General features: G+C 47.3%; 1 protein-coding gene across 7 annotated transcripts in view; it reads right to left on the reverse strand.

Moving 5' to 3' along the window:
* Window positions 1-4,158: 4,158 nt before the first annotated feature.
* Ralgdsl1 (ral guanine nucleotide dissociation stimulator like 1) overlaps window positions 4,159-24,029 on the reverse strand; it is a 269,618-nt gene continuing 249,747 nt past the window's right edge. For 5 of the 7 annotated variants that reach the window (NM_001105957.2, XM_063272095.1, XM_017598701.3 and 2 more), the window contains 7 exons: window positions 23,467-23,499; window positions 21,009-21,130; window positions 19,010-19,099; window positions 16,469-16,655; window positions 12,066-12,320; window positions 8,526-8,640; window positions 4,159-6,574 (listed from right to left, as the gene is read on the reverse strand). In NM_001105957.2, the coding sequence (NP_001099427.2) occupies window positions 6,387-6,574; window positions 8,526-8,640; window positions 12,066-12,320; window positions 16,469-16,655; window positions 19,010-19,099; window positions 21,009-21,130; window positions 23,467-23,499 (990 nt within the window). In that variant the 3' untranslated portion in view covers window positions 4,159-6,386. The other 2 variants (XM_039090443.2, XM_063272096.1) reach the window with 2 other exon arrangements.

A 24,029-nucleotide genomic window follows, 5' to 3' on the forward strand; every position in this document is an offset into this window, starting at 1 on the left:
TTGTCAGGATGGCCGGCCATGTTGAATCTCGTAGGGCTCTTTTCTTCACAGACAACCTGCTGCCTCAGAGACACTCTCATAGCTGTGGCTGAGGGATGAAGCTGGAAGGAAGACTCATGGGGTCCCCTGTGAGCCTCAGATGACAGTCCCTTCAGCACAGGGCAGCTGAGGCAAGGAAGAAAAGTCTAGGGTTTTCTGTTTGCCTGTTGGGAGAACAGTGGTGGTTTAAATACATCATGCTACCCAAGATTGCATAGAAAGTGGCGCCTCCTCTCATGACAAGGACAGGGAAAGATGAACTTGCTTTAGCGTTCAGGAAGAAATGTTGATGGAAATATTAGACAATACTAGGTGGGATCTAAGGGCCAGTGCTGAGCTGTGCCATTAAAATTTTGGGGAGCCAGGAGGCTGACTTCCTTTCTGCCCTATGAATTCACTGAAAATTCTCCCTCCTGCCTTCTCATGGTTTTTTCCTCCCTCTCCCCCACCTGTGTGTGTGTGTGTGCACACACGCACATGTGTGCACACATGCATGCTTTCTTTCTCCCACTGCACATGTTCAAAAGTAAAACGGTCTCACTTAGGCTGCTACCACACCAATGATGCTGCTCCTGCTCACACCCCAAGCCATCCTCCTCCCGTCAGAGCAGGAGGGTGGAATGAGAATCATCTAAGAATCCATTCTCTTTACTTTTGAATAAACTACATCTGTTTTTAGGCCCTTCCCTAGTTTCTTCAGCTTACTTTCTCTTTAAATGGGTGTGCAAGTCAAAGCCCACATCGGAGCCCCACCAAGGTCTGAAAAGCATCTGCTTAGAAGCCCCTGGGGACCTCGAGGGAGCTCTTGTGCACAGTCCCCAGCCCAGGGCTGTCCAGAATCTCGATCCCGGAAGAATGATGTCCTTTAGGATGCAGTAGACAGCTTTCTCTCTGTTTCTTACAAGTTGTCAGTGAGAAGGGGGAACCAGACACGTGGAACAGTGTCACAGCGGCCTTGCCAGAGTGCCAGTGGTGTGAGCAGAAAGGTTTGAACTGCTGTTCTAAACCAGCCTGGTAGTGTGGAGACTTGAAGGGGATTGTATGATTACCCAGCCTGGCCATGCAAGAGGAAACCAGGCAGATTTGAGGAGAGGGGGCTACCCATGAGTGGAGAGGAAAGTGAGAGCCTGCAGAGCAAAGTCCTGATGCCCAGAGTGATTCTGGGATAGAAGTACAGGACAGGAGGAGAAAGGAGAATCCCAGGCCATGCTTGGAGGTTGTGATGTTGTTGCAGAGACTGGACAGGAAAGAAAGCAAGAGGAAACCAGTGACAGGAAGCAGGTTTAACAGAAGTGGTACCAGCCTAGTCCTTAAAGTGACCACTTTATCCTTAATCCTACCACACTGGGAAACTGAGGTGGGCTTAGGCCTGCAATGAAATGATGGGACAATAATAACCCGGATTCAGGCATGTAAGTAAACGCCTCTGGCTGGACCTTTGAGGCCAAAGCTCCTTCCTTCCTACAGGAAAGAGGCAGATATTAAGACTCTTACAGAAGAGGACCCAGAAGTGAGTGAGGTTCTCCCTACAAGTCTGCATCCAGGAGGGTGGGAACCCTCAGCGGAACACTCCAGCATAGAGCTCAGCTCTCCTGTCAAAGGGCCCCTCACTGAAAAGCCTGAAGACTGGCCAGGGAGGCTGTGCAGAGCCCACATGCCTGTCTTCATGAGTCTCTCTGGGTCACAGCCAAGAAGCAAGCTGCAGGGGCCCCAGGCGTGCTCCAACTCCGTGAGTCAGATTTTCCCTGAGGCAGAGGCAGGCTAAGATATTCCCAGGATTCTGTTCCATGCATAGAAGCCTATCTCAGCCATTTTCCCATCTCACACCTGGAGTGGGGGCGGCTCCCCCAGCCAGCAATGTTGGGGCTCCCTTGCCCTAGCCCCGAAGGAAGACAGCAGTCAGCTGAGACTGTGCACGGGATCTCACCTCAAGGGTAGGAGTGCCTGTCAGTCACCACTTTTCAGTGAAGGCAATGCTAAACAATGTAACTTACCTCAGGTGGAAGGGGCCAGGGAGCCTGTCTTCCCAGCAGTCGGATCTGCCCCCATCCTCCCCACTCACACACACAAACTGCAAACTGCAGCCCCAACAAAATGTTTGATGGTTCTCCCTCTCTCTGACATATCTGATACACTAATTATTCAAGGTTATCAAATATACATACCATAGCGTACATTCTCAGCTAAGATGCTGTTGGCTGTTTGCGGTCATATAAAATGAGAGGAAACTATCACTTAGAAGATCGAATCCATTTCAAATCTGGTGGCCTTGATCTTTTGAAAGCAGCCAGGGGGGCAGTTCGGAAGTCACCTGAATCGTCTCTTGTGTAAGGTGAAGTCCTGGCACTCCTCAGGCCTGGACCTATAGCACAGCATGTTCTGTGACTAAGTGATGGAGGGCACAATGGTGTGATAAAGGGCTGGGATGCCAGTCACTGAGCAGAGGGTGAGGACTGGCTCTCCCAGAAAAGCCAGCCTTGGCATCGCAGTAAGATCCTGCATCAACACACCCCACCCCTCCCAAAGGGGCAACGGAGGAGGGGGAAGGAAAAGAAAGAAGAGTGGGGTGTGATTTAAATCAGACGCCTCAGACTGCCAAGTAAAAAGGGATACTTCTACCCAGGTTACAGGTCTGGATAGGGACAATGGGGGCCCATGCTCAAAAGCAAACTGTGATCTAAACTACTGGCTCCCGTTGAATTTCCCTGCCTCTTGGACAAATTTAAATCAGACTTTCTGATACTTTCTCTCCCTTTTAACTTCTCTTGCCCTTGTTCTCTGCAGCCCCTTCTGAGGTCCTCACCATCTATTCTAAACACCGTCTCTGGGGGGCATGGGACATTCAGGCATTTGTGTCTTGCCTCCTCTGCACAGAGACACCAGGCCAAGCTACACAGTGACAGGACTGAAGCACCATGTGTGACTAAGTCAGTCAGAGCATTTAAGATTAAAAAAGCCGGTCGCGGGGTTGGGGATTTAGCTCAGTGGTAGAGCACTTGCCTGGCAAGCGCAAGGCCCTGGGTTCGGTCCCCAGCTCTGGGGAAAAAAAAAAGGAAAAAGAGAGAGGAAAAAAAAAAAAAAAAAAAAGCCGGTCACTGTGACTTGAAGAAAAAAAGAAAAAAGCAAGCAGGTGGTGAGTGTTGGGAGGCAGGAAGTAGCTGGGTCTCCAGTCACTGGGTAAGGGACTTGCCCAGCTTCCACTGTGCTCTCTTAGCTGTAAAAGGCAATCTCTGGTTTAAGGTCTGGGATTTTTTGGCTACTTCAGTCTGGTCTGAGATAGCCTAATAAACACCTCCAGTAGCATTTCAACTTTAGACATTTCTTGAGGAAATCATGGATGAGAACAGCAATGTAATAACTCCTTAGACTGGAGGTGTAGGCACCTGAAGAGAAAGACAATCTCAGGAAAGTCCTCGCTGCTACCGAGGTCGGAGCACTGCAGCCTCCTACACTGTGTGAACGTGAAAGTGGTCCCGAGGCGGTGATCTGAAGACACAACTTCAGGCAAAAAGGCTCCAAGATCAGTTTCCACATACTTAGGACGAGGGGCTCCTTTTTTTTAAAATGGTTTTGAAAATTAGTCACATAGTCCCAGAGGTTAGGCCACATTATCAATTCCCTTTCAAAATACCTACTTGGGCCATTTTAGGAACCTGATGGAAAATAATTCTGGGTAACAAGATGAAAATTATGTAACTGTGTTGTATGAAGTCAGCTGAGGGGTGGGGTGCCTTCTGAGCTCTTCCAGAGGGGTTTTCCTGCTCGGGAAGCATCACATCCGTTCACATGGTGCCACCGCTGCACTCGAGAAAGGCTCTCGGGGAGCTAACAAGGACTGCCTGGAGTCCTCAGCCCAGGCTCACGCTTACAAAAGGCAGCCCCATTGCACGGCTCCTGGGAAAGACAAGTGAGCAAGGCACACACCGCTGGTCTGTCCTGGGGACCTACCTCTTCCCTCTAAGCCTGTAGTCCCTGCCAGGGAGACAGCTGTCTGCCCCTTGCTGTCCCTCTGTTCTGTCCAGCTGGTTCAGAAAGGGCCTCTGAACGCTGGCAAACCTGGAGCCCGGACCCCCTCTGATTCACACTCCAGATACAAGCCCTTGGGTCTGGCAGCACATGTCAACCAAGTCCCAAACCGGTTTATTAGTTTAACCAAAAGGTAAACAGATGCTGGAGATGCACAAGGACAAGCGTGCGAGCAGCTGGAAACAAAACCCAGCTGTTTACCCAGAAGCAAAATTAAAACAACTGAAGTGGCATTAAATAAAGGAGGCCATGTTTTACCCCACTTGGGATTTCCATTGTCTTTTTGTAAAAAGGTAAATATATATATATATATATATATTTTTTTTTTTACATTGCAGTATATAAATCTAGGCTCTACATATACAGTATAATTACACAGGGTGAGCACATGGTCATAACACGTATGTCTTGTGAGTCACACCCAAACCAGGGCAGTAGCTCTGCACTGATTCCCTGACACTGAGAAAGCCAGGCTGAGGCTAGGTTTACCTCAGCTTCCTGATGGCTGCAGTCCTTGCCATTTCCCCTCTGTGCTCAGAAGCACTAACCAAAGAAGGCTCACAAACAACAGAAGGTGCCTTCTGATGACCAGCTGAAAGCTAGCTGGTCTCCACGCTCCAGGCCAGTCTCCGAGAAACACCAGGGTCCATCTGGTGTCAGAATGTGCAAGACAAGGGAATCATGACTTCCTGGCCCTCGCTTTGGTCCACTGCCACGCATCTGAGCTTTTCCCGGTGTTTCTTGTTGAGTTCATACAGCTATTTACAGAACACAACCCCTACATCATCTTGGGGAGCTATAGTACAGGGTTAGAAAAGAAACTCCCTGTTACAATCTGGACATCATATTCTGGGTTGATTCTCTTTATTTTTGGAATAAAAACTGGCATTTGGAGAAAAAATTAAAAAGGGACAATAATTTGAAAGTGCTTCTTATACATGTCAGCTCCGTCACATATGGCTTTTTCATCCAGATCCCAGCATAGCTCAGACCGGAAGCACGAGTATGGTGCTGTGATTACTACAAACAAAACCCATCACCTACCAGTGTGGCTGGGAGAGCAAGTGTGGGGGGAGAAAGGAAGAGCACTATTGTTCCCATCTACACGGGTGCGCCTCTCTGAGAAAGGGCGGAGACAGCACCGCAGTCCCCTTTCTCTCCCTGTGACTGGAGCACAGGATGCTACAAAAGTGAAGGTGGAAATTAGCCACCATTAGTCAACGGGGACATTTTCTGAGGGGTCATTAACAGAGAGGCCGCTGCTCAGAAATCTTTTACAGGCTCGGAATGATTGCATGTAGCCAACTGCAGTAGAAATGTCTACACCTGAGGAACGGATTGCACATAAGAGAGGGGTACGGGGTTCCAGATGGCAAAAGACCAGACTACGCTTTTACATGCAAAGGGCCATCAGAGGGCGGCCGAGTGGTCCAAGACGGAGAAGAGTCCAGAGGAGCCGCTGTTCTTCTGCGCTTTCTTCTCTGGCTGAAATGTCACAGAAGACGGAGGCTACTTATGCGGTAATGACTGTGGTATGTTCTTTAGGAGAGAAGGCAGAAACACAACAGGGTTTCCAGGAATTGAAACAAGCGTGTGTTGACCCCTGGAGCATTGTTATGGGGACCAGCAAGGCACGCAGGCCTCTGAAGCTCCAGCAGACGCCAGCAGAGGGCAGAGACCACTGACTCATCCGAACCTTTCCATGGTGGCCTTTCATGCAGCCTGTGGCCACTCCAACCTCTGCAGTTTGGTCATCTGGTGGCACGTGACTGAGAAAGTAATCCTCTCGTCCCTTTACAAAATCAGAGCTTGGGCTTGTAATACTGGCATGAAGAACACTTGGTATTGGCAGGTCTGATTCTATTTACTTGGAAGGTGTGAGATCAGGTGCTCAGTCCCTTCTGTTTCCCTGTAAAAAGTGACCTCAACTTCCCAGGCCATTGTGCAAATTGGTTTTTCCATAGTCCAAAATATCCTGTATAGTCCCTCTGGTATATCCACACACACACACACACACACACACACACACACACACACACGCACGCACGCACGCACGCACGCACGCGCACGCACACACACACACACACACGATATGTGTGTGTATATATATATATTTTAAAATATGAACCATTTTGTATTCACTCTCAGGCCTGAGAGCGTCAGTGAACCATTTATCCTTTTGATGTTAAATTCACTTCCACTCTCCCCACGCAGTGCTCTCTACACAGCTGAGCTCCATAAGTATCTGGCGCTTTCAGCAATGATCCTCAACCCTGGGTGGTTGGCATCACCACGGCTGTGCTCAGCTTCGCCCTGTCCCTTCAGAGGGTGACCTTGCTGTGTCTGTTACTCCAGCAGCCCCGCTTAGCTGTCCTGGGCATCGTCAGGCTGGTCCGACTGCGCATCTTCACCTGCTCCTCCACCGAGCTCTTTTTGCGTAAAATGAAATCAAAGTTCACTTGGCTATTCATGGCATAAAAGACATTTGCAGAGTCTGGGATCACCAGCTCTAGGAAAGAGAAGGACACGGCAGCCGGTCAGTGTGGGTAGGGCAGCCCATCCCTGACAGGCAAAAGTTAATTCTGCCCAGTTTCTCGTCTAGACTAGGCAGTGTGGATACTTCCTCATGACTAGTCCCAAAACACTTAATCCCTATCTGAACCTGAGCACTTATCGTTCAGACACAGAATGTGAGAGCTTGAAGAAGGTACAGGGGTAGCGACACCAAAGGTGGGACAATCCCAGGACCAGAGTGGGAATGAGGACCCAGGCTTCCTGGCTCCTGCTAGCCTCCTGTCATTGAGTATTCACACGCACTCCCACAGTCTATGGGAGTCCAATTACGTGAACGAGACCTACAGCAATTGTCAAAGCTCATTACTTGGATTAAGTTGAGATACTTTTGAAGTAATTCCAAGTCGAACCGATTATTTATTCTTTCTGAGTCACTGCTTTGTCCTGTTTGCCTTTCAACACTAAGCAACATCCGCATAAGACAGTGCACACCACTAATTTTTAAGCAATATTCAAATTCAGTGAGTTGTTATTACCAGTGGAATAATAGATTGTGTCAACAAAAAATTGTTTTATTCTGTTGTAAAAACCTTAGAATAATGGGCGGATGGATCTCCACTGGGCTTTGTGGATATGGGGTCAGGAAAGAAGATGGCAGAGGCTTCTGGCTGCAGACCTGCATGACGTGAGCTTCCAGGGAATTCCTCACACCAGGACCCTCAGCTATTCTAAGGTGAACAGGCTCTCTAAAACCACCACATGGTGTCCACGTGTGCCCCAAGGACTAACACCCCAAAGAGTCTTCTCACTCCTGCTCACCTATTCTGGGGCCACAGTTAACTGCACTCCCATCTGTACTGCGGTTGGCATTTCTGCAAAGCTCTTTCTGGACATTATTTATGGTGATTTCATAATTGCCCTGTGCTGTATGGGGGACCAGAGGGGCTTTGTCTCCAGAGAGCTGGTTAAGGACTATGGCTGGCAAGGCATTTGTCACAGCTGAGCCCAGGTCTCCCTCTTTGAGCCGCTGGGGCTGCAGACCCACTGGCCTCCCCTTGCTCTACACTGCAGACATGGTACAGTCTAGCAGGCCACTTTGGGGACTTACCTTTTTAACTGCAACTGCATTTAGGTATTCTAACTGAGAGCTGGGATGGCTCCACCTGAAAAGTGCTTACTTTACAGGCACCAGGACCTGAACTACACTTAAAAATAAAATAAAATAGCTAGATTTGAAGCTGGAGAGATGGCTGAAGGTTGAAGAACACCAGGGTTCGAGTCCCGACACCAACAGCCATCTGTAACTCTAGTTCCAGAATTAAAAACCAAAACCAAAACAAACAACAACAAGACCCAAAACTCTGAAATTGTGACATGAGTGCTTCCGGGTCTGACAGGACAGAGACTTACAATGTCAAGGATGTGTGTGAGGACCTGCCAAGACCCAACAGGTTCCATCTGCTTTTCACTGGTGTCACACAGACAGTGCACATGAAGATGCACTTCTCGTGGGGAACACAAACAGTGGGCAAGAGGAATTCTACAGAAAAGCCCAGAAACAACAGCAAACAGAGTTGGGATGGGGCAGCAGCTTCAAACACTTGATAAGGTGTCACCCCAGCACACCTAAAGTCACCACCAGGGGGCACGAGAGGCGGGGCAGTGGGTGAGAGCACTTGCTATGTAGGCATGAGAACTCCCTATCAGGACTGCCTGGGCTTGCTGGCCACAGCCTTGCTCCAGGCTCAGAGAGAACAGACACATTTTGTACTGTTCTGGTGAGGTGTGTGCGCACACACACCTGTGCACTCAGACAGACATGTGCATACGCCCCCATCACCACTAGGAGCCAATGAAAAGAAAGGCATTCCAGCCCTTTCTGCTGTCAGCAACTAAGCAGAGTGCGGGTGCGGCTGGCCCCTGCCATATGTGGAGAGTGCGCCCACCTTTGTCCTCCGAGATGACTTGTACCAGTTCATACTCCTCGGCTGGGTCCGACTCCAGATTGTGCTTTGACATCGCTCTCTGGATCACAGCGGGGGTCTTATCTTGGCTCGTCAACTGCAGAGACAGCAAACACATCTGTAACTTGGCTCGTGTTTCCTAAGCTCCTGACCTTTGCTGTCTGTGGGTCTCTGGGAAGGATGGAGCAGGTGGCGTAAGAACAGGACAGAGAGCCAGGACTCCTGAGTGCTAGTGCTGTGTCTGTCTGAGTAGGGTAAAGATGGCGGGTGGTGATCACAGCGCCCCCACCCCCACTAAGATGGGGAAAACATATTACCTATCACCCTACCCAAGTAATAAGAGAATATACGTGAACTGTGAACAACGTAAGGCACTCTGAGCCCTGGGCCAATCCGATCTTCACATGCCAGCCCAATGCTATGACCCTAGTTGACAACTAATAGAAAGAAATGGATATAATTCTGCCCACTGACACTGCAAAAAAAGGACAAGAGACCTTTGCTTTAAAAAAAAAAAATGAAAACCTATGTCCACAAACTTCTGAGCCACTAACGGAGAACAGACTAAGAATTAATACCTGCTACAGAGGAGAAGACTCACAAGTACACTGAGTAAAAGAAATGGCATCAATCAGAAACCCTGTGTCTGTGGCATCAGAAAACCAGCCTCAAGCTTAAAGGGAACAGACTGGTGGAGGTCGTGGGGCGTCGTGGCTTCACTTGGTTTGAGGTGGTCGATAGACAATATATACACAGACTTTTAAAACTCAAAGAACTGAACAGTAAGATTCATAACTGTGTGTAAATCACACATCCATAAAAATCAGCTTCTGATTAAAGCAGAAACGCTCTGTTCATCCTCAAGTCTGGTTTCCTTTTCTTCATCTCTGCCTGCTGGTTGATTTGAGCAGAAGCTCAGGTGACGTGAGAACATCTGTGTGCCGAATCCTCAGTGGCGACTCCAAAGGCTAAAGAAGTGAAGGGAGACTCAGCCTGTGCATATTTAAAAGAAAATCTGTTCTCGCTAGGAGCATATTGGTGGAGCTCGGTGCATGCGTGCATGGGAGCACGCACACACACACACACACACACACACACACACACACACACACACGCACACACACGCGCGCGCGCGCGCGCACACACACACACACACACACACACACACACACGCATGTGCGTATACACAGAGCTTGATTTCCTCAGGGCCGAGGTGCCCTCTGACCTGGTGTTTGTGAGCAATAGACAGCAATTAGGGCTGTGAGGATTCAGCTAATGCTAAAACACTGGCTTACATACTTACAAGGAAGGAACTGGTGCACACAAAATTTTAAAGGAGGAAACTATGTTTTGATAATATAAAGGGAATTATCTCCAAGCAGAATCAAAGTAGACTGGTAGTGTACTGCTGAAGGGGGAAGGCTGCTTGTGGGTAAATGTTAAGCTAAGACAGATAAGATTTCAGTTTAGAAATCAAGCCATCCTCCTCAGTGAGAAAACCAGCTTACAAAACACTGGCCGTGGCCAAGGGCTTTCCTCGGGTGTTTATTATTTTGTGGCACGAAAGCTACACAGAAGAACTAATAGTTAAAATTAGCGTTAACAGCAGGGATGGCTCCAGATCTCACCCTGTGCAACATAAAGGATCCCAGGGAGGGACGGTGACAGGGACCGTTCTCCCAAAGGCAGTCCCTATACCAAGGAAGGAATACTCTAGGGACTCATCTATTTGTATCCACCTAGCACCAGGACAGTGAATTTGATCCAAGATGTCTCCTACATGTACTGTTTTCTCCTGACAGAGCAGAGCACACATCCATGGCATTAACTGCTGGGTGCATACATTTGTACCCTGATTCCAAACATTGTGGCCACATAGGTGGCCCCTAACTCTCGGATTAGCATATATAACAGAAGCATATGACTAAAGCGTGCCAAAAACATAACTGCTCCCGTGGGCCTTGGGCTCCCGCGGGCTGCTGTTCCTCTACTGTACCTTCGTTAGCTACTCCCTTAATGCTAGTTGAACTGGGCCTCATCCCACACTCATTCCCACTCAGTGGGACTGAAAGACATGTACTATTGGTCTCCAACACCAACTCTGCACCACCCATGCTTCTGGCAATCTATCAACAGTGTCATTCGGATGTCCCAATTTAAAGACCCCAAAACCTCCTCCTCTAGTAATTTCACCAGTCACGGGCCACCAGATGGCCCTGGGTCCTCCCTCTTCCTTACCCTCCACAACAGTTACCAGAAGGCTGCTAACAGGATGAATGGCTCTTACAGTAATGCCTTGTAGGACACTTTCTGTATCAGCTTTAGCCCTGGATCCTCATTCCAGCCCTTATCACCCTCTGCATGAAGATGGGAGCAACTTCCTTGGTTGCCTCCCACCCGCAATGCTCCCTCCCTCCCAAGGCTCCACGAGGCGATCATTCCTTAACATGATGCCTTCAGTGAGACCTTACTGCCTGTACAATTAACACAAAGTCCCCCGGGGGGCCAGCAGACCATTTTCAATCTGCTCTGGCTTCTGTTAGAATATCATTTAGAATATGACCTCTCTCTTCTGTTCCAAGTTCTTCAAAGATCAATGAGTCTTACTCATCTCCCTCTCCACAAAGCCCAGGGCAATAACTAGTAACAACACATCCTCAATAATTACTGTAGTCAATGAATGGCTCAACAAAGGCTAAAAGGCAATGGCTTCACCCCACCTATGGCACACCTCGGCCTCAGCTCTCGGGCAAATGAAGACATGAAATTTACTATAGATTTTACTACAGAGAAGATTTCTCTCTCTCTCTCTCTCTCTCTCTCTCTCTCTCTCTCTCTCTCTCTCTCTCTCTCTCTCTGTCTCCCCAACCCCCAACTCTGTGTGCACATGTGCACATGAGTGTGTGTATGAGAGGCCCTGCTGACTAAGGAATTTAATCGCCTAACACAAGTCCTTACACAGCTAAGGTTATCACCATGAGAGGCCGTGTATGTATTCCAGAAAGACAACCATCATCAAAAGGAGCTTTGGAATTTTTCTAGTTTAATGAAGTTTTGTAAGAAGCACATAAAACTCAATTCCATTAACTGATGAAGTACAGCTACTTGCCTACTCAAACTCAGCTTGGTCTAGATGGCTAAGGGAGAAAACTTAGTCACCAGGAACTACACTACGGAGAAGGCGTGTTAATTTAGAAGTCAGTGCAATCGTAGGAAGAGTTCCAAGAAGGCGTGTGAAGCTAAAGCCTCTGCCCTGGACTACTGTCCCATGGTTACCCACACTGAGCATCATGGAACAGGACCCCAACCTCCATGAATAGGTTTCAACAACTCTTAAGATCTCAAAACTATATTCCGTACGTACCTGTGCCTTAGATAATCTTACCATTAACCTGCGCCCAGGAAGGCATTGCTACTCTTCATGCTGGGTTTGTGTGCATGTGCGGACAGCTATGATAACTGTGTATCACGGGTGTTGGTCTGCACAGCCGACAGACCCGCCCAGGCAGGACGGCCCCTTACCATGATGCTCTTGTACATGTTGCCGTTGTTGTCCTCTACGCTGATGCGGATGATGCAGGTGTCTTCATTCTGCTGATTGTAAACAGGAGGCAGCACTGTGGAGGTAATGGACGTCACGGAGACGGAGCGCTTGTGCATTTTAGGGTTGTTGTTGCAGGCTGGAGGAGAGGACAGCGGGTTGATGAGGGACGACATCCCTGAGGAATTCGTGTCCATGGAATGGATGGAGGAGCAGGAGGAGGAGGACTCAGAGAGCTGGAAGAGTCAGCACATGCCCAGAGAAAACGAAACCATCAGAGCCTGGACCAAATATGTTTTGAGTTTCAAAACAGAAGTAGATACAGAGACTGGTCAACTCTAGTTATTTCCTCCTCCTCAATATGCCCTGGGTCTCTCCACACACAGAGACTCGGTGTGTGTCCATGCGAAGGCTAACCAGGAGATGGCGGCAGATACCAGACTAACACACCCGATAGGCTGAGCTTACGGATGCTGGGACGCGTTCTTTGTAAGAGCTCACTGATTCCCACCACCAACCCTTCTCAGTGTGGCCATGGAGAACATTCTGTCCTGCCTCCCTCACATTCAGTTTTGTAGTAGGAGATAAATGTCTTCATGTTTGGAAGCATCTAGTATAATTACAACTGCTTGTGTAGTTCTGCTGGGAGGGCCTCAGAGATCACCTGACCCCTTTGTCAAATAGAGAAGCAGGAGGCCCAGAGAGAACACTGGACCCCAGGTCTATCCACCCAGGCACACGACTACCAGGACCAGAGTACTGCATCTCTTTGCTGTGTTCACACAGCAAGTGCACAGCAACCACCAACTGATGTGCAGCCATGACGAGTTAGCTAATTTGTGCCAGAGCCTTGATGCCTTTAGTACTGAGACACTGCTAATGAGCTTTCATTCATCGTTCTCACTTAGGTCACAGCTGTCTGGCAGGGCAAGGGAGGGAGGGGCACCCAAACCCAGCATCATAATAATGCCGGGCAGTGATTCAGCAGAATCAAGGCACCTGCCTCAAAGACACAGCCTTTGAGCAACTCCACCACTTTCCACATTGCTGGTAAGACCAGGACCAGTGACATATACCTTCACAAGCTACATCAAGGCCATTCGAGAGATGTATGGCTGTAGTAATGTGCTTCTCTGAGTGAATGAATAATTATAATTCAACCAATGTTAGTAACCAGAAAAGGAGATGCTTAAAACTCACCAGGATGTATTCCTGACACAAAACCATTAAACTGAACCATTTAAACATCAATCATTATAGAAAAGTGTGTGTGCGCGCGCGCATGTGCGTGTAATATTCAGAATGAGTTAAGCTGAATTGTATTATAGGATTATTATATCCTATAAATTATTCTAGAAGTCATTAAAACTCATTATTAACCATATATATATATATATATATATATATATATATATATATCTGCCATTCCACAGAAACTGACTAAGGAATCTAGCTTTCTGATAATGTGGCTTCTTAAACAAATAGGGACTATGTTATCTGTGATTTCTCAGGGCTGCTTCTTCCTAGGACATCCTCTGTTAAGGGCTACTCCACAGCACGGGTGTTCTATTTTGGCCAGTGAACTACAATGCCAACTCTAATATGTAATATGTAATGTGCCTGCAGTGGGATTTCAGTGGCATTGTTTAGTCATGTGCTGCTGCTGCTGTTTGGAATTCTTCTGCTCCCGAGTGACTCAGCTTGAGTGCTTACTCAGAGTGGATAATTTTAACAGCACTCTCCTGCCTGCAAGTCTATCAGCCAGGAAGGTCTGTTCTCCAAATGCTGCTTGAAGCTTTTCACTTTCACCTTCCTTTTCCCCTTGGGCTCTCCGTGATCCTAAGAGCATTTATAGCTGAGGTGATAGCAAATTAGGATGGTGAGCTCACATGCGCTATAGAGAGAGTGTCTGATGGGCCCCCACGCTCCTCTTAAGAATTTAAGTGCAGGGAGCAATCACAGAAGTAACTGTTTATACGTGATGATAAGAAGCATGAAGAAAGAGGACTGCAAATTACACTTTATTTTTAAATAAAACACCCTCACGTGGGAGAGCAAGAGAGAGCCATGGAGGCTGTAGGGAGGAGTTCTCACAGGACCCCAGGTTAGGACTGTGGAAGATAACCAGCTAGGTGCCTTGCAGAATGGTGAGATTTCCTGGGAAATACGCAGGGATCTTGCAGCATAGAAACTACACGTACCCATGTCACACACTCATCTTTACGTCTGTAGAAACCTGGCTCTGGGAAAGATTCATGTAAAAATATATAGACATAACCTATGAGAGAAATTAGTCAGACAAAGGACAGTTGTGACAACAGCAGCACGTGCATGATTTCAAAGACACCGTGCATGTGTGTGCGTGTGCTGCTGGGCACAGAGCCCACAGCTGTGTGCATGCTGGTTACACTCTACCAGTGAGCTACGTCCCCGGCCTGAATCTTCACGGTTTCATAAGGGTAACATGGTCTTACTCTACCCCTGCACCAATAGACTGAGTGACTCTACCCTCTTCCCAGACAGGAACAGAAAGGTGTGTGGGTAGCACAGCCATGGCCACTTCTGTATGACCCCAGATTATGGGATCCATTGAACATCAGACCCTGTGAAAAAGTGGACAAGTGAGACCTCAGTCAAGATTTTCAGAAATGTGTGTTAAAATCTCAGTGTGTGAAAGAGATGTGTGTGTGTGTGTGTGTGTGTGTGTGTGTGTGTGTGTGTTTATTTTGTGAGAGGATATATATATATATATATGTCAGGGTACACACATGTAGAGGTGAGAGTATAACCTCAGGTGACAGTTGCAGCCTTCTGCCTTTCCAGAGACAGGTTGGTCATCATTTTGTACATACACCAGGCCAACTGACCTGGGAGCTTCTGAGAGGCTCCTGTCTCTGCCTCCAATCTTTCTGCAGTAGTTCTGGGATCCCAGGTGGGTATACCTGTCTGACGTTCTGTGCTTTGGAAGACTCTAACTCAGGGACTTAATATTTGTGTGACAAGTACTTCATCACTGAGCCATCTCCCTCTGGATTAAGATCCAACTGATGTCAACTCATGGAGAATGGCAATAAACCAGGTTTCTTTTTTTAGGAAATACGATTTCTGAGGTAATATCCAGATGTTAGCTGTCTGCAGCCTTTTTCCTTCAACTTATAAAATATGGAAGACCATATTGCTCTATCAGTGGCAAAAAAGAGAGGAATGTGAGGGCAGCTGGGTCTTCTCTACCTGGTGAGTCCTAAAATACACCTCAAATTAAAAGTTGGGGGCACTTGAAGGGTCTCAGACTGGCATTACTGCTGAGGACAGCATGCAAAGCAACACAAGTGGTCCCTACAGGGCAGAGGATGTAGGGCCTGTCACCTATACTCCTCACTGGTGTGAGCCTAAACTAAGAGGCCAGAAGAAATGACAAATGAACAAGTCTGGTGGCCAAATCTCTCCTCGAATGCTGGGGTTCTGGTTATGGCAGAGCTGACCTCTCTGAGCAAGCTCCTTGACCAGGAAGGAGACTAAAGGAGATATTTTCTCTTATTTATTTGTGCAGCCATGAGGAATGGACTGGTTGAGGATCCCACTATCAGTGGGTAGGGCTTGCCATCTATTTCCGCTGTAGTACACTGGGTCACCATTATCAAACCCTCACCCCGCTGCAAACTGCGCCCCCTGCTCTGTGATTTGTTTCCTGGTTCCTCCCACTGAAGCCAGATCGTATCTCCCAGATTCAGTTATTTATGCTGGACTGGACCACATGACTGCTTTAGGCAGTGGAATGTTAGTAGGTATGACCAAGAAGAGGCTCTCCCTGTGGGTCCTTCCGGGGCGGGGCTTCTTCCCCTCTTCTTCATACATTTCAGAATGCTAAAAGGATGTTCTGGAAAGCCCACTGCTCCAGATAAATAAGTGACAGATACCTGAAGCAAGCTTGGGGTAAAACTGTGGTGTAGGGCCAAGCCCAAAGTAGCCAGTTCCCAAGAAACATGGAGGTTGTTCTACATCACTGAGTTTAGAGTGCTTTCCTGGGCGATGCACTGTGAGCCAAGTGTGGGTAGGACAGCGCACGGCCTCACAAAGCATCCATGCTTCCAGTTCTCACATTTTGTTCCTGCTCAGGGAGTCCTGCATCTCTTGAGTAAAGTCCACATATTTCATGGCCATAACCCTTCAGTGCACTTAGATACGGGCACACAATGCTTCCAGGGACTAATGAATATGCCAAGCTCCTCAGTGCTTCCTATCTCTTCCTCTGAGGAATGGGTTTCCAGAAGAAACTCTGGTTCTGAGGTACTGAAAACTGAACACAGACATCCATCCTTCATGTGAGAAGCAGCACACTGGGGGCTGTGACAGGAATGAGGATTCTGGGAAAGCGTAGCATTACCTTCTTCTGAGGCTCATCTGGTGTGTCCATGGGTGTGGCGGAGCCCTCCTCGGCCTCTGAGTGGTTTGACTCACAGGATGACACGCTGACTGAGTCCATACTCTCCCCAGAGCTCCCACTGGCTGTGGACTTGGGCTGCTCTTTGGTGGGGGTGCTCCCGGGGATGAGGTCAGACCCCAGAAACAGTCTGCAGGAGACAGAACGCCAAATATCCAGGCTGTTACAAACCCAGAACCCAGGACTGACTAAACAGTGTATGCCGACTGTGCCCTTAACGTTTTCAATCATGTCTATTGTAAATTAAAACAAAACACAGTAGTATAATGTTTCTATAGGCCGTTTAACTGATGCAGCCAGAATCTTCCTAAGTCATTGGTCCTCCATCTTTTAGCAGTCAATGGATCACTGTGACAGGGTCAGAATATCCACACCCACCCCTTATTGCTTCGCAGCCTAAAATGAACTTTGCGCTTTGTGACACTGGAAAGGTGTGTGTGTTCAGGAGAAGCAGCCGAGGAAGAACACTTCTGCTTCAGGCCATCCTGCAAACTAACGTAACCCAAGTCCTTCTCCATAAAAAAACTAGGTAAGAAATAGTAAAACCTCTTTTGAGCTGAGCTGGTAAGATGTAAGGGAAATCCCTTCTGTAAGGCCAGGCCTTACAGAGAGAAGGGAACTGAAAGTCGGAAGCTGATGAGCTATTTCTGCAGCTGCTCTGGTTGGGAAACAGAGCGTATGAATGTTGGCAAAACAATCGTTGTTTTAGAAAGTACTAACCATGTAATTACACATAATGTGGGGTTCCGTTTGATACTTCCGTACATGCATGCGGTATGAACTGATCACAGATTTAACACATACATACTGAAATGAGGGTTCTGCTCACTAAAGTAAGGTTGATAGCATCTCTTCTCGTTTATGAAGCCAGGCACTCCAAGAGCTTTACCCTCGGTAAGGAGATAGGCTAGAAGAGTATCTTCCCACAGACACAGGAGACAACAGGGAAGTCTGTCTGGCCTGGCCTGAATTTGTACAGAATAAATTTTGTCTATGCACGAGGGACCTGAGGGCCATGAAGCTATGGAAACAGAGGTTAAGAGGTGTAATGAGCACACAGAAAGACCTGCACATGTGTGTGAGGACAGCCAGGAGACACTGAGGATGGAAAAGGGTGTGAGAAGATTCTAGAACTGCTGAGCCACAACAGCTCACTGATCCAGGAAGCATTGCACTCACATCACGAACATAACCGAGATGTCTGCAGGCAGCTAACTGGTGTGCCTGGGAAATGTTGAGGTGGGCTACTTGACCAGGGAGAACTGTCCAGTAGGCCCTAAGGACAGTCCTTGTTTGCCCCTAGCCAGTGCAGTAAAGTCACCCGAAAGATCGATCTCAAGTTTGTAAGTGAAGGGATCCACGTGAGAGAGAAGCTTCTAGAGTTAACACCTGCCTTCTCTGATTCCTTGGATTCTAACGATCAGCTTGAGGGAGCAGGGTAGGTCCTCTCAAGCTCCTGCTACAGAAACTGGTACAGTCCAAGCCTGGATCACATGAGCACCTTTTTATTCCCTTTCTCCTCTCCCTTAACCCTTCCACCTCTGTCTTCCTTTAGAATGTAATTTCACCGTGTGGTAACACTTCCGTGAAGTCAACTCTGAGCCGAAGCTGAGTCTGCATTTGGACCTCCCATTATAAGCACATGATACTGTTTCCATACTTCGGTTTCCTGGGTTCTGATCAGAGCTAATTATAGAAACTTTCCTAGATCATGTTGTTGATTTTATAAGCATATGCATTTGCTCTTATAACAGCTTTGGCTTTTGGCTCAACATATCCACTCTAAACATACTCACTAATCACTGTGTGTGAAGTAGCATTTGGGTCCTGTGAACAGATAAACAAATAAAACCAAAGTTCCTCTCCATGGAGCTGACATTCTATACAGACACAGGCAGTATACAGCATGGTGGAGAAGTTAATGCTATGGGAAAAACAGCTGACAGGATGAGAATGACCAGAGGAGCGCGCACCACCAGAAGAGCTCTTAGGAGAAAATATTCTGGTCAACATCTGAAAAAAGCTGGTCAGGAGAAAAGACCACTTCCAGCCATAGGAGGGCTGGTGTGAAGGCCCTGAGCAGGTAACAGCCTGGTGTGCTTTATGGCTGGTGTAGTGGTCTTGGTGAACCAGAGCAACTGCCGTAAGCCAGGAAGGGTTGGGAGCAGGTCCCATAAGGCCTAGTAAACTAGGACCTAGAGTTCAAAATAAAGACCTTACTTCAAAATAAAACCTTGGGTGTTTTTTAAAGTGACATAATCTATTGTTCAATGGATCACCCGGCTGTTTGGTGGAGAATGAACTGTCGAGACAAGAGGGTGATCAGATGACTGTAAAACCACGCTGGAGCGCCCAGGAGAGGAATGCATGAATCTAATGTGCCTTGGAGCTCAGGACAGAAAATGCACCCTTTAGGTGAGCATTAGGAGCTGCTGAACACACAGTTCTCTCCGCCCTCTGACAGGACCCCGACGGGGGACTCACAGGCTCAGTCTCTTCACCATGCTCTTCCGAGGCTTAGGGGAAGTGGTGCTGGCGTCAGCAGCGGCTTCGATCTCACAGGAGAGGGCATAGCTGAGAAAGACAGGGAGGTCTGAGGTCATATTCAAGCACAAAACAGATTCCCAACTCAAGGGATTTATTGGAATACTGGATTTAGAGGAAGGTTCTTCATAGCCAAAGCTGTGAACTGTGGTGTCCTAACAGACACCTAGCTTGCTGATGGCCACATTGGATAAACTTACACCTCACGCCTCCCCTCCCCCAACTCCTCTCTTCATAGGCAGATGGATAGAGCCTGTCCAGTTCTGCAGGCTTCAACACAAGGACGTGTGACACTAGCAAGAGCTGAAGCTGACAGCAGTCTGCCCCTGGATCATCCTCATCCCACCCTAAGGCGGGGTGTGTGTGTGTGTGTGTGTGTGTGTGTGTGTGTGTGCGTGTGTGTGTGTATGTGTGTGTGTGAGAATCACCCTCTATGAATCACACCGCCCTTCCTTTCTGCTTCTTCCTTCCTATGTGATTGTGTTTATGTACACATTATGTTAGAAAAACCAAGGAAGGTGTTTTTATAAAATATCTAAACTTTGGTGAACAGACATATGAATTATACTAGTTATAAAAATATATAAATATAATTACAGACATTATCTTTAATGGCCAAAACTGCCTCAATTAAAAATAGCCCTACTCCAGGTATTAATATGCCAGGCAAATGCTAACTGATACGCGCACAAGAGGAGCTTCTGCTTGGGATGTTTCCTGTGAGGGCCTGAGGCTGTAGCTAGGTAGGTCATGACACCCAGCATTCCAGTTCCTCAAAGCTACAGCGTAGCCAGGCCGACCTGTCCTGACTAGCTATGGTACCCCTCAAAGTCCCCAGGTCTCCCAGATACTTATTTGTCATTCATTTCACTCTTCCTTATTATAAATCTTCACAGAAAAGCTCAGGTCTACCTCAGGGATCAGCAGACTTTCTCTGAATCAGACCAGATAGTAAGTATTTTAGGCTGTGGGCCATATGGTCTGTCTCTAACACACGAGAGCAGCCATAGATGTAAATGAGTGGGCTATATTCCATTAAAGTGTTATTTATGAATCCTGGAACTTGAATTTCAAACGACTACTTTTCATGCCATATTCTTTTTTTTTTTTTTCCCTTCTGCTACTTAAAATGTGAAAACAGCAGCGGGCCACATATGGCCTACAGACTAATCTGACAGCCACCAGACCAGAGGAAAGGTCATCCACTGGGCCAGTAGTCAGAGCACTAGAATCCGTGTGCCCTTCTTTGCATATCAGCCAGTATTTTAAAAGCTGTGTTGCGGGCCCCACCCACACCAGAGGCATCCCTGGTCTCCAAACACCCTGGCTGTCAGGACCCCAGGCCTTTACCCATGTTCCTATCTTGGTCTCTCTGGAATGTTCTTCTCCAGCTCTTGTGGTGATATCTCCCTCCCCAGCCCAGCCTACTTGGTACTATCTGTCAGTCTTCCCCATGCCCCGCCACTTCCTGGTCAGTGACCTGCTCCTGCCCACAGGTTCACAGCACTTTACTCTCCTAATTCAATCTCTCATGAGATCTCTTTTTTCCTCTTCCACCCCTCCCGATTCCTGCTCCTCTCTCCCTGACAGCTCGCACTATGAGCTGGGACAAGGGCAGGGGTGGTGATGAGGAGGAGCATGGTTATCGTTCTAATAGGGCTTCCCAGAATATCACCTTAGAACAAACATTCTACACACAGGCACCCTGCAGACGGGGAAGAATTAAAGACTTATTCTAGATTTCAGGGGTAAGTGGCGGGGGCCAGACCTAAAACCCACCCTCTAGTCCTGCCATCAGTTTCCCTCTGAAAAGCAAGGACCAGAACCCTACAACAGCTGCCTAAGAGCTGCCCAACAGATGACACAGGAAGGTCCCGGCCACTACATGCCTCTTGCCAGGACCACGGTTGCCCGACAAGTGACAGACTGGTCAGCCTACCTCTCCTCCTCTGTTAGAAGCTGCTGCCTCTGGAACCACTGGATGAACTTCTGGTCTGGGCTCATGCAGTAGCTGTTGCAAGCAGACTGTAGGAGCTTTATCTGGGCAATCACCTCAAATTCCTGAAGTAGACAGAAACCCAGACGGAGACTGAATAATATGGTGACACAAATGTAAACGTTCTCAGCATGGAGCTCTAACACTCTAAAGGTAACGCATGGAGAAAGCCACTGAAGAGGACGCTGCAATCTGGCTGCCTGAGAGAGTAAATGAGTAAATCTTAAAAGTTCTACCTCAGGGGTGGGATGTGGGATACAGTTCAGTGATAGAGTGCATGCCTGGTGTACACACAGTGCCTGGTTTTAATTCCCAGCACAAACAAAAATAAAATTTAAAATGTGCACATGCATCAACTTGGACTCCTTAAGTCCTCGTATGTTTTGGTTCTAAATCTTCTCTTCTCTTTATCTTTATTTTCATAAAGATAAAACAAGCCATCCAAAGAAGCTGGCTAGTTACCAACTCAATACATAATGGCACTTTCCTTCCTGTTTCCATTCTTGGGATTTTTTTTCTTTTAAATAGATTATTATGAAATATGTAAAAAAATTACTTCTATGTCTTATTTTCAAAAGAAGAGAAATTATTCAAAGCTCACAGCTCCCATTGTAGCTTCTCAAATTCTTTCCCCTTAATAAATCCACTCTGGTGGGGCTGACTGTCTAGGGGCTGACCGGTCCAGGGTCTCATGAAGCTCAATGTTCAGGTTTTCCAAACCCTTGGGTTTTACTGCTCCAGTACATTATCTAACGAAACCTTCTAAAGCTCACAAGAGAAGCAAAAACATAATTATGCTCCAAATTATGTAGACCTCTTTTTATATTTCAATGTACCATTCTAATGTCAGCAGTCAGGATCAACTACAGCCTTAGGCTTCATACTTAAACTCTGTGAATGTTTGACTTCCTAGTCTTTTTTTAAAAAGATCTATTTATTTATTTATTATATATGTAAGTACATTGTAGCTGTCTTCAGACACCAGAAGAGAGGATGGGATCCCATTACAGATGGTTGTGAACCACCACGTGGTTACTGGGAATTGAACTCAGGACCTCCGGAAGAGCAGTCAGTGCTCTTAACCACTGAGCCATCTCTCCAGCCCCAAACTTCTTAGTCTTAAAGGGGAAGAAGGCAGCATCCAGGCTTGTGCTGATGTTAAAGGACCATGAATGGTGCACTGTGGGGGCATAACAGGATGGGACAGAAGGAACTAGAGAGCTGGTGGCAGCGTTGGGCCTCAGCCTTCGAATCAGTGGTCTCATCCCTCAGCCCAGCGCTACCATGGGAGATTTACCACCATGCCACAGGAAGTTCAGTGGACGAGGGACAGAAAGCTCCAGCTGTTCACGCTGGTATCCTGTTGCTTTGGAGCCTAGCACAGCTGGCTTCTCTGCACTGTGTTTTCACAACGTTCTTTTGTTGCTGTATGTTTCTCTGGCCTCACAAGCTGAGACTAGACTGTTTGCTGATCTAATTGGGCTTGTATAGATAAATTATGGCAGCCTGCTCATCTGCCTGTCTCCCTCCTGGGTTGTAGAACTACTCTATCCACAGAAAGATCAAGTTTGATACTGAACGCCGTTCCTATACTGACAGGAACTATAAACAATAACCACCTACTTCTAATAAGGGCACGATGTCCTTCCCTCTCCCAGACAGACCCACAGGAGTAGTCGTCTTTGTTCATGTCACTCACTTTTGGAAACTTGAGTAAACTTGTTTGTTTTTTTTTAATTTACCTGATACATGCACACACAAAAGGTGTATACAACATGATATTTTGGAATATGTATTTGCTATGAAATGACTAAAACAAGTTAACTAATGTATTAATTGTTTCCCATACTCCTTTGTGGAGGAATATTCCACATATATTCTCAGCAATGGTTTTCCTGGGCATAATATACTGTTACTAACTATAAAGTAAACCTGTATTTCTAAAGGCAGCTGTGAAAAAGGCAATGAGGAGGTGGCGAGGAAAAAAATCTCTCAAAATCTCCCTGTCTCTGTATTAGGGATCAAATGCAAGACCTCATGCGTGCTAGGCCACATGCCCTACCCTGAGGTGTGCCCTCAGCTCCACACTACCTTTACTTTATAAGTGAGCTTTGCAGCAGGACAAGTCTGAACTCTGGCTCGTGACCAGCTTGCTCTGGACCAGTCCTTTGTCCCGTCCATCCTCATCTTTAACTGAGGATGTGGGGAAAGAGCTTGCAGGGCCCCTGTGGAGTAGCATGTAGGAACACGCCAACGTAATCGTATATTTAAACATATTCAGTGAGGATTATTTTTCTGCATCTCCAAAAACAAACCGAAGAACACAACTTGTCTCCACTTCCTTCAGTTTTCCGTGCCCAGGTGAAATAAATGGTACAGGGCAGGCAAGGGCTGCACTTACCCTTCTTCTTTTCTCGAAGTTGATCAGTCCACCCTGGAAGAAATGTTTGGAAGAACATAAGCTACTGAGCTGCGGGACCCTTTGCTGGTCACAGTGAATAGGTCAGGGACAAGAAAGTTGTAACTATTAATGATCTTATAAACACAGTGACTGTGGAGCAAGGCAATCTTCCTTTCCGTGGAGAAAAAGGTCCCTTTATTTATGGTGGAGCATCTCCTAAAATGTCTGAAACCAACTACAACAGCAATGATGAAGGCGCCGTGAGTCAGAATCCAGACAGGTTTGCCAAGCTAGTGAGGGGCAAAAAATCCACTCCACTTTTCCCCTCGGCCGAACAAAACAGAGGGCCACTGACTCACGCTGGAAGCCAAACTGTCTATGATTTATCAGAGGGACTCACTTCTCCCCAGCATGGTGGAAATTAAGTTTCAATTCTTCATCACGAAGACTTAAGGGTAGACTTAAGGGTAGACTTAAGGGTAGACTTAACTCCTCAGTCTCTGCTCACTCCCTGCACTCGCTCAACCCTGATGAGCGTTTCCTGAGATAAGCTGAGGCAGAGG

The sequence above is a fragment of the Rattus norvegicus genome, chromosome 13 (genome assembly GCF_036323735.1).
Source record: "Rattus norvegicus strain BN/NHsdMcwi chromosome 13, GRCr8, whole genome shotgun sequence".
NCBI classification, from domain to species: Eukaryota; Metazoa; Chordata; class Mammalia; order Rodentia; family Muridae; genus Rattus; species Rattus norvegicus.